This window comes from Saccostrea echinata, unplaced genomic scaffold (assembly GCF_033153115.1).
Source record: "Saccostrea echinata isolate AGI-Se365-2 ecotype Australia unplaced genomic scaffold, CSIRO_AGI_Sech_v1 ptg000001l, whole genome shotgun sequence".
Lineage (NCBI taxonomy): Eukaryota > Metazoa > Mollusca > Bivalvia > Ostreida > Ostreidae > Saccostrea > Saccostrea echinata.
Window position 1 is genome coordinate 48,989,565 of NW_026889750.1, and position 13,061 is coordinate 49,002,625.

The window sequence follows — 13,061 nt, forward strand, 5'->3', positions numbered from 1 at the left end:
AAAGGTATATATTTATATATCTTTTTTAAAAAAAAATCCCCTATTTATTTCCTGACTAAGTCACAATGTACTTCATATCGACAAATACATTGTGTCACGTGTTCTTCAATTTTACATGTGCACCCTAACAAAAAAATACTATAGTTAACTATAGTTTACTATAGATAACTATAGTAAATCAAAGTGTCAAAGTTATCACAATAGTAAATCAAAGTTTTCATACTGATCTATATAGTAAATCAAAGTTTTCATAGTTATCACTATAGTGTCATAGTGATCACTGTAATAAATCAAAGTGTCACAGTTATCACTATAGTTAACTATAGTTAACTATAGTATACAGTTATGGAATGGGTATGAGGGAAATAGCAAATTTATGGTTCCCCAAGGGAGGAAACTATTTCCCGAGGTGGCGAAGCCGCCGAGGGAAATAGTTTCCTGCCGAGGGGAACCATAAATTTGATATTTCCTGAGTACCCATTCCATAACAGTTTTATTATACCGAAACAATCATGGGAGATTTATTCAACTAGAGACTCAGACATTTCTTAAAACAATATAAAGGCATTTAAATAATCAAAAATGCATGTGTTTAAAAATATTGTAAGATAACTAATGCATCAATACCGAGGAAAATAAAATTATCAAAAAATATATAATAATTTCACAGACACTTCGAAGGATTATCGTTGTCTTCATTTTGCTAACTTAGAATTCCACATATGATTTTGACATAGCATGTTAAAATGTTTTGACGTCATAGTTACATTCCTAATAACATTACGTCACAGACTCGAGATTCCTTGAACGCTCCGCCCACTGTTCATTTTAATTGGTTAAAATTATTAATAAATATTCATGAGGGAGTAGTCTCAGGGAGTAGCTTCGATTTTTCAGGGAGTAGTCTCCAGATGAGGGAAGTAGTATCTTCTCAGGGAAATAGACAGTTTTATGGTATTAATTTTATATAGAGTAATAACAGTAGAGGTATAATAATAAACTATAGTTGACTATAGTATTTTTGTTAGGGTGAATACACGTTCGTAGTAAGTTTTAATGGGTGAAGGTCGAGAGTTATTTAACACCTCTTGTTCAGTAAAACTGTAAATGTGAAAAGTTTGTTTATTCCTTGTTTTAAAAAGATGTTGAATCTTAAGTTTACATATTCGTATCCTTATTTATCGGAATTGTACATTGCACAAAAGAAAGTACATATACTTTGTAAATGATATGTCATGTGACTGACATATCGCTGTTCAATAAACTTGCTTAACTTTCTCGATAGAGCTGTATATTTCTATATCTTTAAGAAAAGAAACGGTTATTTACTCGAAAGAAAAGAATGAATATAAAGTAAATATATAGAGGATATCCAATTTTTTTGTAATTGGATATGGAATTTATTTAACGAGTGGGACAGTATTTTACATTTATTTTCAGGAGTGGAAAGCACCAGTGAAAATATTTTTAAAAAATATCACGAGTGAAACACATTCCACATCCAACTACAAAACATTGGATGTTTTGTTTATTACATTTTATTTGATTTTTCTTTCGCCCATCTTTTCGTAACGCAGTGTCGTAGACACACATTGTAAATATGGGTTTTAATAAGAATTTGAAGAAACGTTGGAAGATTTAGATTGTGTCAGGATTATTTATTTACTAGTATTTTTGCTATCCATAGGGAGTATAAAATTTCTTTATAACTTTATAACATTCTTTGTGAAGGGCAGGAAAATTAACAGTTTTGCCGAGATTTTTATATTTCACAGTGAAAATATCAGTTTTGACATTTTCATTTTGAAAATATCACTTGCCAAAATATCACTTTTATTGAAGGAATAAATTACAGCATTTCACTACAGAAAATAATTTTTTTAATTGTGTTTTTATTGTCATCATATCGGATGCTTTTCATGACGTTGTTTCGTGTCATTTAGTTTTCCTACAATGTTTGCAAGATAAGTTTCTTTACTAGATAAAAAACTTTTCTGAAACTAGATTTCAACTTTTCAGTGGAATTTGTTAACTTGACCAGATGTATTGACTTTTCAATGAATAGGAGTCTTTTTCAAGTGCTCTTTGTCATGATCGGGAAAACGGAAAAATCCGTAGACCATTCAGTGTGTAAATAATAGCGTAACAATTTGTATGAAACACGTCAGTCAACATTTGATTTAACGACAGATTGTATTTGCTGACACGGCCATTGTATCGACCATAGAATTTCCGAAATGACTTTAAACGAGACAGTTGATATCCTTGTACCGTCAACATATTTGCCAATAGCTTGCCTCGTTTTAGAAATTGGTCATACGTAGAGCATGCTCTTACGTATCGAAATAACTGGGAATCAACTCATAGGTAATTCAGATATAAAATTTCATTCCAAAAGCTTAATGACTTTTAGAGATATCCGGAAACGAAGTATACAGATAGACAGAATGACGGACAGACAGACCCAAATCAATTTTTCTGTACTTAGCAAAAGCGGGGGACGAAGTCTATTGCATGACAATGTGGACATGTCAGCCGATTTCATCATTTGTATGTATGCCATTTGACCTACGGCAGGTGAGACTAGTTGAGAGGGGATGCTTACTAAACCATGGTACCTTATCCCACCTGTTGTCTTAGGGGTTCCTGATTGCTCTGCTCCCGATTTGTTTTGTTAATTGTATTTTTGAGTTCAATCACTGTAACCTACTTTATACCATTTCTAGAGGTCCGCGTTTCCTATCCTCCCAATTTGTTTTGTATAAATTATATTTTTTTTATCTTAATTAATGTTCGGTATCTTTACATTTCATGTATTTAAATATTTTGAAAATATTTTAAGTATAAGTTTGTTTGGACGCCCTCATCCCATAACTATAACCCGAAAAGTAAAAACACATTTTTGAGGTGAAAAGTTTATTGATCAAAATATGATAATATTTTATCATATAAAGCACTAAACAAACAATGGACAGACTGGAACTGTGTAGCTGAATTTACAATAGTCAAGTTAAAAAGTACATTCTAAAACTCAATGCACCACATAATGAGTATATATAAACCATGTATTTAAAAAAAAAAACTTGAAAGTTTGTTTATTTCGGTCCTCTTTCTTTTATATAACATTAACCTTTGTGTTTAATTTAGTGTTTCATTTTTAGTCTACCTACAATATTACAAAATTATCTTATTGTCCATTAGTAAAATCTTTGCATTTCACAAATAATAACGTTGTTTGCAAATACAACCTATGACTGAGTCGTATTTTAAATGACATGTTTCATACCAAATGTAAGGCCATGTTTTATACTTATTACTCCGTTTACCTGATCATTACAGAGGGTGTGATCTGTCAACAGGGGATGCTTACTCCTCCGAGGCACCCGATTCCACCTCAGGTATCTCCTCTGATATTTCCAAGGGTTTTAAGTTTCTCCTCTATTTATGACTGGTATTGTTTACAGAATTTAACGGATTTATCACTATTCGATACCTTCAGATTTTTTATCGCCGCTTTTTCTTATTCTGAAAATGTGGCGATATACAACATCCGGCACAGGTCATTGTAACGACCATAGAATTTACTAAATGCTTATTGCATAAATTGGGGAAGTTTCAAAGTTAAATCAAGACAAGGATAAGAATTTCGCTCAATTTTTTTCCTTCAAAAGAAGTTACGTACAATAAACTCTTTAAAAAATTATAACATATTTAAATTTTGACAAATCGATCTGAAAATACCAGACGCGCAAGTTCAAATGGTTCACATTAAAGCTACTATATTTGAAGGGAAAAAAATGATTAGAATCAAAAAAAAAATTCTACAGGCGGTTGGACAGACAGACAGCTAGACAGACGGACAGACTGACAGACAGACTTGGTTGATACCAGTTTAACTCTTCACAGTTTATTCTCACTATTTTATGTGATCTGAAAACACTTAAGATTTTTTTACGCGAGGTATGGCTCCGTAACCACTGTTCAGGAAGCAAATTGAAGACACCTGTAGTCACTAGGTGACAAGGTCAGAATGTCAGAATAACAAGATGTAAGAGCACTTATATAAACTTTTTTCGGGGGTGTTAACATAAAAACACAGCTCTTAGGTTAATTACTAAACACATTCCTATATTACCCAAACAAACTTAGTTTTGTTAATACCGGATGAATTCCTTTTCCTGTGATTAATTGAACATTGTATGACTATTTGCTTGAACAATTTTGTAAACACAAAAAATTTTTAAAATACATTATACTGGATATTGAAAGTAAAATAATGCCAACTAAACCTTGAATGTGCTTTATTTCCAGTAACTTTATTTTACAAAAATATAGAAAAATATTCTACACAAAAGCACGAAATTTATTTTATGTCAAAAACATACAAAAGCGATCTGGCTGTCCGCTCGTTGCCATAATATAGCTAAAAGCCTCATCCCGATGACCTCATTACTGGTTACATGGTGCTTCTGATATAGTTAGTAGGGTTCTCTAGATGATACTTCTACACAAGATTAATCAAAATTAGACTTAAAATGTTTGGAATTTCCTCTAATATTTCAAGTTAGTATATTGAGTGCGTATTGCGGCATCTTGAACATGATTGACAATATGCTTTTTTCAAATCATCAGGAAATTAAGGGACTAAGGAATAAACAAGGCTTCAGAATTCAACCTGATCTCACACTGCAGAAAATGTTTCTTGCAGCATCCAAAACGTTATTATAAATATTATAAAATGCATCGGAAACTTCAGCATTCAATAACGAAATGAAATGAAATTCTTAAATCCAGAAATGTAGAAAGAGTTCCAAACTTCCAAAGACCTTGTTACACAGAGAATCACATACTTCGCGAGCTCAGATACTGGGATCCAAATTCCAAAACCTCGCCGCACATCGAAAAGCTATGACCATTCATATTTTAAAATATTTTGATTTCCTTTTTTTTCAATAAAACTGTAGAAAGAGTTCATGTAACAGCTTAATTTCTAATCAACACCATTTTAGCACCTTAAACACATCGCAATTTTATAGGGTTATTGAACCTATATTGGTGAATATTGGCACGAGTTGGCTGTACAAATGCACGAGGTTGCGAGTGCATTTGTACAGCCAACGAGTGCCAATATTCACTAATATTAGTTCAATATATAGTCTAAACATTTCCCATTGATATATATTAATTATTGCAATTAAATCACCCAAAGTTAATGAGATTTTTTAGTATCGGTAATTAAATTAAAACGTCAGCGTCTTTCCTGTAAGTGTTCAATATTACATCATTCCAATCACCCTATCAAGCGTTATCATTTACTTATTGAGGTTTTTATCGAGGCTAATAGGTACTAAATTATCAATTAATTTATTTCAATTTTTAATAAAACGCTAAGATCCTGAGGGCTAAAATTCTCTAGACTTTTAGCAGTTTTTTTTTTATTATTATAAACTATTTATTAGCTGTATGATAACAAAACTTATTGTACATTTACATCATATGCATGTCATCTTTAATACTCAATTTGCAAAATGAATTTTATGTAGGAATTCTCCTGAAAATTGTGACAGACAGAGAGGATAACGACAGTATAATGAATTTCCCTTGAGGTAGTGCAGGTATACAGATTTATATCAGATTTTATAAAAATAGAATTGTAGCACCAAAATGCAACCATACAATAAGTTCAAGGAATGTAGGCCTTTTATGTACGACATTTTACATTATGTGGGTGACTTTGGCCATTGTTATTGTTTTGATTTGCTTGATATGGAGTCTAACTGGGCGACCAAAGGGACTTCCGCCTGGTCCTACATGTTATCCAGTCATCGGGAATGTCGGAATTTTCAAACCATCAGAAGCTGTCAAAGCTCACAGAAGACTGAGAAAGATTTATGGAGACATCTATACCATAATGATCTTCCATAAGCCCATCATATTTGTACACGGATTCGACAACATACGAGCCTTACTGGTACAGCATGGGGATGTCTTCTCTGAGCGACCAAGGTCACTTGCCACTGATCTTGCAGAAAGAAATGGTAAAACTGTAGCATATTTCATTTTTCTAAAGATCAGAATATTATGAGAAAAGAATACATCTTCAAGCCTGAAGGATCGGTTGTATGGAAATGCACTGAACAATAAATAATCTTACTGTTTTGGCATAAATACCTTGTATAACTGCAAGTAGAGCCTCTGATGATATCAGAGAAATAACTTCCGTGGGAGATGAAACAAATCTTTATCAGGATTCTCTTTACAAATCAGGGTTCTCTTTAATTTTTGAGATAGCAGGTGATTCTCAGACTAGGAGCAGGAGAAAGCCAACCCAGTGCCAAAGGTGCAAGGTCTCTTTTGGGGTCGGGGCATGAAATTTATTATCCCGTAGTAGTATCACTGTAAGGAGGTGTCATGTATTAATTTTTATTATTCTGAGTTAATTAACATTCTTTAATTTCTTATTACCTGCCCAGGTGTGGTGTGGTCATCGGGTTCGTTATGGAAAGAAATGAGAACTTTTTCACTGATGACATTGCGCAAGTTTGGATTCGGAAGACGTTGCTTGGAAAGCCAAATCATGGAAGAAGTAGACTGTCTGATGGAGAAATTAGAAAAATACGGAAATGAGACTTTTGATATTCATAGTGTACTAAATGTATCCGTGGCAAATGTTATTTGTTCGCTTTTATTTGGTAAAAGGTTTGATTATGAAGATGCAAGATTCAAGCGTTTAATTGATCTGTTGTCAAGATCCTTAAGCAGCGTCACTACATCATCACCGGTCTTTATCTTTCCCTCTTTACGCCATATTAGAATATTTAACATCCACTCAATTGAAGAAGATTCTAATGCTATGGGAGCCTTTCTTAATGAAATGATAGAGGAGCACAGAAGACATTTTGACGAGGAACACATCAAAGATTTCATCGATGCCTACCTTCTGGAACAAAAGCAAAGATCAAATGAAATCGACACTACATTCACAGGTAATTTATCATGTACACGTTCTATGCCATTTAAAAACTTGATACAGATATGAATAATATAAAATCAAGATGGTTGCGTAAAAGGTTTGCTTTTCTGGTTTCTGAGTAAAATTACAAAAGATTACGTACAATTTAAACCTTTTCATCAATACTACGAGAAATAGATGGGTTGAAATCTGTTCCATGTAATGATTATTTAATCCAAAATACAATGTATCTCATTATGGAAAGAATCATTACTTTTACAGATAAAAATCTGAACCAAATTTTAAGAGACTTCTTTATCGCGGGAACTGAAACTACTTCCACAACATTGAGATGGGCATTTCTGTTTTTACTTCATAATCCACATTGGCAGAAAATACTTCAGAAAGAAATTGATGATGTCATAGGCCAGGGACAACCCAAGATGGAACACAGGGATCTTTTGCCATTGGTAGATGCATTCACTCTGGAAACTGAGCGACTAGGAAACATCACTCCACTAAATGCTCCACATGCAGCCAAGGAAGACTTCACGTTCAATGGGTATCTCTTTCCCAAAGGTACCACAGTACTTTGTCTCTTTGATTCCGTATTGATGGATTCAGAAATTTTTCCTGAACCTTCAAAGTTTAAGCCAGAGCGGTTTTTAGACGACCACGGGAGATGTGGCGAAGAGCTGAAAGACAAGCTGGTCTCCTTTTCGTTAGGTATGAATATGAGAAAAAATGCATGCAGTATTGAAAATGTCAATGAAAAAATATTCAAAAGTAATTGTCATGGACAATACCTAATTTAATGTAAATATTTGAATTTGAATAATTAAAGTTAGCACTTTTGCTATATTGCTTTGAAATTACTCCTGAATCTACCAAATGCCTCTTTTTGCTCCGACAGGGCCCAGGGTGTGTCTAGGAGAGGCACTCGCCAAAATGGAACTATTCCTTTTTTTCACCAGATTTCTACAGAAATTTGAGATAAAACCAGAGGATCCCGAGTGTTTGCCTTCTCTGGAGGGAAACTACGGGATTACTAACACGCCACAAGCTTTTAATATTAGACTTTTAAAACGTTAAGCTGCAGTAATCTGTGAATTTTAGCATACATTTATGTCATACAGTCCAAAATAGTTGTTAAATACTGCATGTTTTTTTTTATTTTCACTCTTTACTGGTTACAAATTTTATCAAAAAATTCTATACTAGTAGCTTATGCTAATTTTTTTTTTTCGAGAATGATAAAGGATTTTTCTTGTCCTTGATTTTCATGGCTGTTTGCTATTGGATGGAGAGGTTTTGTCGTTAGGTTCCCCGAACCTTTGTCTTTGGTGTTTATATCTTGTAGAATATAACTTTTAATTATTTATTTCAAATAAATATTATGCAATTATTGCTGTTTTTGAGGTCAATACGATGAATTAGCCACCTGAGGAGTACAATATTTACCGAGCCCGAAGGGCGAGGTGATCTTGTACTTCGAAGGTGGCTAAATCATCGCATTGACCTCAAAAACAGCAATAATTGTTTTATTATATGATTCAATGATTTAATGATACGAACTTATTATTCATTAAGCAGTTCACGTCGTCTTACTTGTTTACATTTGCAAAAGTTCTAGCTAAATGCAATGAGAGAAGCTAGGTTAAATAAATATTACCAGTCGTGTTAATTTGGAATATTTAAAATCTGCTTAGTTCCTATGAAAAAAAAAAAGAAATTATGTCAGGCTCTTTTATAGAATTGATTTTGAAAGGGGGGACATTATCAGGGAAAAATGACAGTTGAAAAAAAATCTTTGATAAGCCCTCACAAAAGGAGAATTCTTTTAACTTCAAATTTTGTTTTAGGGTTGGGGTGGTGTTAGGGGTGGGGATTAAGGTCCATAAGTGGGGGACCAGTCTTTCAATGAATATCTTTAGTCTGAATCAAAAGTATAAATTTACGTTCAGGAAAAAAATGTTAATTTATATATTCCCTAATGTTATGCTCACCTGTGTGGAAGTCAGTAGCAATTGAAATAGCTTTCCAAAACTATTTGTATCAATTTGGAATTTCACGATCTTTTTTTAGACCAATGTTGAGAAAATAAATCCTTATATTCACCTGGAAGGTCACGTGCAGGTGAATATAACGTAGTATTTTTCTACATTGTTGGATCTCAGCCAGAGAGATGGGAATTATTCAGTCATATAATAAATTGTATATATCAACAGTAAACCAAAATGTAAATATGCACTGAGCTATAATCTAACAAATCTACATCAGTTTTTTTTTACACGAAAGTTAATATTTTCTAGTATATTTACAATCATTGGCAAATAAACTTTACTCATATTGCACCTTACTACATTGCATGTACGTAGTTTCTCTATAATTATTTACTCTCTACTTTAGATTAATGGTTAAGGCAATAAATACAAAATTACTTGGACAACTTTTCTTGGACATAAAATAACGTAAAATTATTGAATACAGCTTTAAAAAAAATTTTAAAATAGCATTCAATCTATTCTCCTTTAACCACAAAGAAATTTTATATGACGTTAGGCAACATTTCATTCCAGAATTCATTGACTTACTCCAATGTTTGTTGGTTCGTTTAAAACGTCCCTTCGAGCCGGTGAAAGGCTATACTCGGTACTTACGATCTTTTTCGTGCCAGCACCTACTACGAAACGGGGCTTATTCCAATGTAAAAATATAATGAGGGAATGTTTCTTGTACAATGTAACGCTATTTTGTAAATTTCTAGAGTAAATGATGCGGATTGATTTTTGTAATTAAGTTACATAGCTGAACACCCGTAATTTATTATGCTAGAAGACATCGATGTTTATTCATCTCTTAACTGTTTGTGTTGTGAAGGGGGGGGGGGGGAGGCGGTGTAAAGAAACTATAATGACTCGGAGTATGAAAATCCCCATACATAATCATTTGCACTCTTCTGAGAACCCCCCTCCGCGGAGTAATACGAGCCTGTATCACAGAAAAAGGTTGAATGAATAAAAAGAAGTTTTACGATAAATCGTTTTATAAATGCCTCCATACAGTCAAATAAACGAAATCTAGTTCTGAGAATTCCAGCTGTGATGTTCTGTCCTCTGCGTGTAAGGTTAATCGTACGCGGGGTGATAAACTGGAACGTTTATTTAAATGACAGCATTTACTTTTCTTAATATAGAAGGTCGGAAATCGTACAAAACAACATTCATCGTACATTGCAATGTTAGCTTAAGTAAATAGAAATACTTCTCTAGAGAAAGGGTCAACACGAATACGAGAGATATTAACAGTTCATCAGATTTTTGGAGTAAAAAAATATAAGTACAGGACTTTTTGCACAATGTGGATTACTGTGGTCATCATTGTTGTGTTGGTCTGTTTGATCTGCGGTCTTTCCAGACGACCGAAAGGTCTCCCACCGGGTCCTACGTGCTACCCCATGATCGGTAATGTAGGACTCTTCAAACCCTCAGAAGCCCCGAGAGCTCACAGAAGACTAAGGAAGATATATGGAGACATATACTCCTTAATGTTTTTCTACAAACCTATGATAATTGTCCATGGATATCACCATGTAAGGGAACTTCTGGCAAAACATGGCGATATGTTTTCAGAGCGACCTAGGGTTCTTCCTTCTGTAGCTATTGCTAAAGGAAAAGGTTTGTTTACAGCGTATAATGTACTAATCTAACCACCGTAACAAAAGTGACCATTCTAACCAAACAATACATTGCTATTGCTAAAGGAAAATGTTTGTTAACAGCATATAATGTACTAATCTAACCACCGTAATAAAAGTAACCACTGTAACCAAACAATACATAAAAAGGTTTGTTTACAGCATATAATGTACTAATCTAACCACCATAATAAAAGTAACCATTGTAACCAAACGATACATTACTATTGCTCAAGGAAAAGGTTTATTTACAGCATAAAATGTAATTATATAACGACAGTAACAAAAGTAACCATTCTAAACCAAACAATATATACTTTAAACAGGAAAATCAGCGTAACATTGAATGTATCCTAGTCATCAATTCAATATTTATCTTCGTAGGATTGATCTGGTCATCGGGTCCGTTATGGAAGGAACAGAGGACATTTGCACTGACAACGATGCGTAAGTTTGGATTCGGACGACGTTGCTTGGAAAGCCAGATTATGGAAGAAGTTGACTGTTTAATGGATGAACTAGAAAAATATGGACAAAAGGCTTTTGACATTCAAAGCATTCTGAACACCTCGGTGTCAAACGTTATTTGTTCACTTTTATTCGGTAAAAGATTCGACTATGAGGATGAAAAATTCAAGCGATTGATTTATATACTCAATGAACTGTTCTCTACTGCCAATGCTTCTTCAATCGGTTTTCTTTTCCCTTGGGTACGCCATTTTCAAATTAGTACCACTCAAACGATAATGGAAAACACCAGTGCTATGAGTGCATTTGTGACTGAAATGGTAGAGGAGCACCGACTTAATTTTGATGAGAACAATATCAATGATTACATTGATGCTTATCTTCTGGAACAAAGTCAGAGAGGAAATGAGATAAACACGACATTCACAGGTAATTTTAAAAACAGCCTCCATCCTCCGTCTTCCCAAATTAACACTATTGAATCTATATGAATAACACGTGTAATGAAATGGAGGAAAACCTAATGCTAGGATGAAATGTATGTTAGGCAAATAAACGTCAATGTGGTCCTAAGCCTTCAGTCATAGGAAATCTTTGCATTTAGCAATGAATTTATTAATCCAATAGTTGTATTATGAAAAGGTGAAGATAACGAACAGTGACCGATTTCAAAGTTCTTTAAAACAGTACAAATTTGTGAACAGGACATAATCACAGAACCCTGGAAACTCCAGAGGTGGGATCAGATGCCAATATGAAAAACGTTAGTATTGGCATGGATATGTTTTGGCAGTAAGTTTCGTTTGAAATAAAGGACTTCAGGCTTAGCTTGTGTGTTTTACATGACATAATGTCGAAGTGTGAGGGAATAATCTTTGATTACTTAAGCCTACCTATAATGCAGAATGTTACAATTTAAGAAATGTATCATTTAAGAATATTTCTACTGTGACCTTCACTTTTGATAGATGAACAACTTGTAGTCAGTGTACGAGATTTCTTTGGTGCTGGCACAGAAACTACTTCTACAACACTTCGATGGGCGCTTCTGTACTTGATACATTATCCTCATTGGCAAAAAAGTCTCCAGAAAGACGTTGATGACGTGATTGGTCAAGCTCAGCCTAAGATGGAACACAAAGAACAGCTGCCAAAGGTAGAAGCGTTCATTCTAGAAATTCAGCGCCTTGCAAATATAGTTCCCATGAATGTACCACATGCCTCTAGCGAGGATTTCGTGTACGATGGACATCTCTTCCTCAAAGGTGTCCTTATATTTTGCGTTTTAGATTCTGTAATGTCGGATCCAGAAAATTTCCCTGAACCTTCAAAGTTTAAACCAGAAAGGTTTTTAGACGAAAGCGGAAGATGTCAAGGAGAGCAAAAAAATAAGCTGATTCCATTTTCAATAGGTACAGTGTGAATATAGATAAAGGTTTGATAATTGGGTACGACAAGAAAACTATTCGAAAATTCATTTTACATTTTGATTATTTTGATTAAAAAAAAGTTCGAACATCTATTTTGAAATTATTATGACATATACATGTATTTAAGTATATCCTTATTTATCTTCTACAGGACGCAGAGTATGTTTAGGAGAATCGCTTGCCAGAATGGAGCTTTTCCTATTCTTCACCAGATTTCTACAGAAGTTTGAGATAAAACCAGAGGATCCCGAGTGTTTGCCTTCTCTGGAGGGAACCTTAGGAATAACCCACTTGCCACCAAACTTTAAAATGAGACTTTCAAAACGTTAAAACTTAACAACTTTATCCCCCAAATTTTAGCATTATAGAAAGGCTCTATGAATATTAATGTTGATGTAATTATCTTACTGTACATTTGTAGATTTATCCTAAATTTGAAATACCAACATGCCACAAGCTTTTAAATAAGACTTTAAAAACGTTAAAAGTTCAGATCTGAAGTTTATCACTCAAA

General features: G+C 33.7%; 2 protein-coding genes across 2 annotated transcripts; both read left to right on the top strand.

The window, feature by feature from the left end:
- The first annotated feature begins 5,722 nt into the window (after window positions 1-5,722).
- LOC133193723 (cytochrome P450 2B4-like) lies at window positions 5,723-8,106 on the top strand. Its single transcript, XM_061329672.1, has 4 exons — window positions 5,723-6,038; window positions 6,474-6,986; window positions 7,235-7,678; window positions 7,866-8,106. Exons 1-4 carry the CDS (start codon window positions 5,723-5,725, stop codon window positions 8,042-8,044), a joined length of 1,452 nt encoding a protein of 483 aa, XP_061185656.1. The 3' UTR covers window positions 8,045-8,106.
- A 2,068-nt stretch (window positions 8,107-10,174) lies between these two features.
- On the top strand, window positions 10,175-13,061 carry LOC133193683 (cytochrome P450 2E1-like). Its single transcript, XM_061329639.1, has 4 exons — window positions 10,175-10,629; window positions 11,034-11,546; window positions 12,086-12,529; window positions 12,699-13,061. Exons 1-4 carry the CDS (start codon window positions 10,311-10,313, stop codon window positions 12,875-12,877), a joined length of 1,455 nt encoding a protein of 484 aa, XP_061185623.1. The 5' UTR covers window positions 10,175-10,310; the 3' UTR covers window positions 12,878-13,061.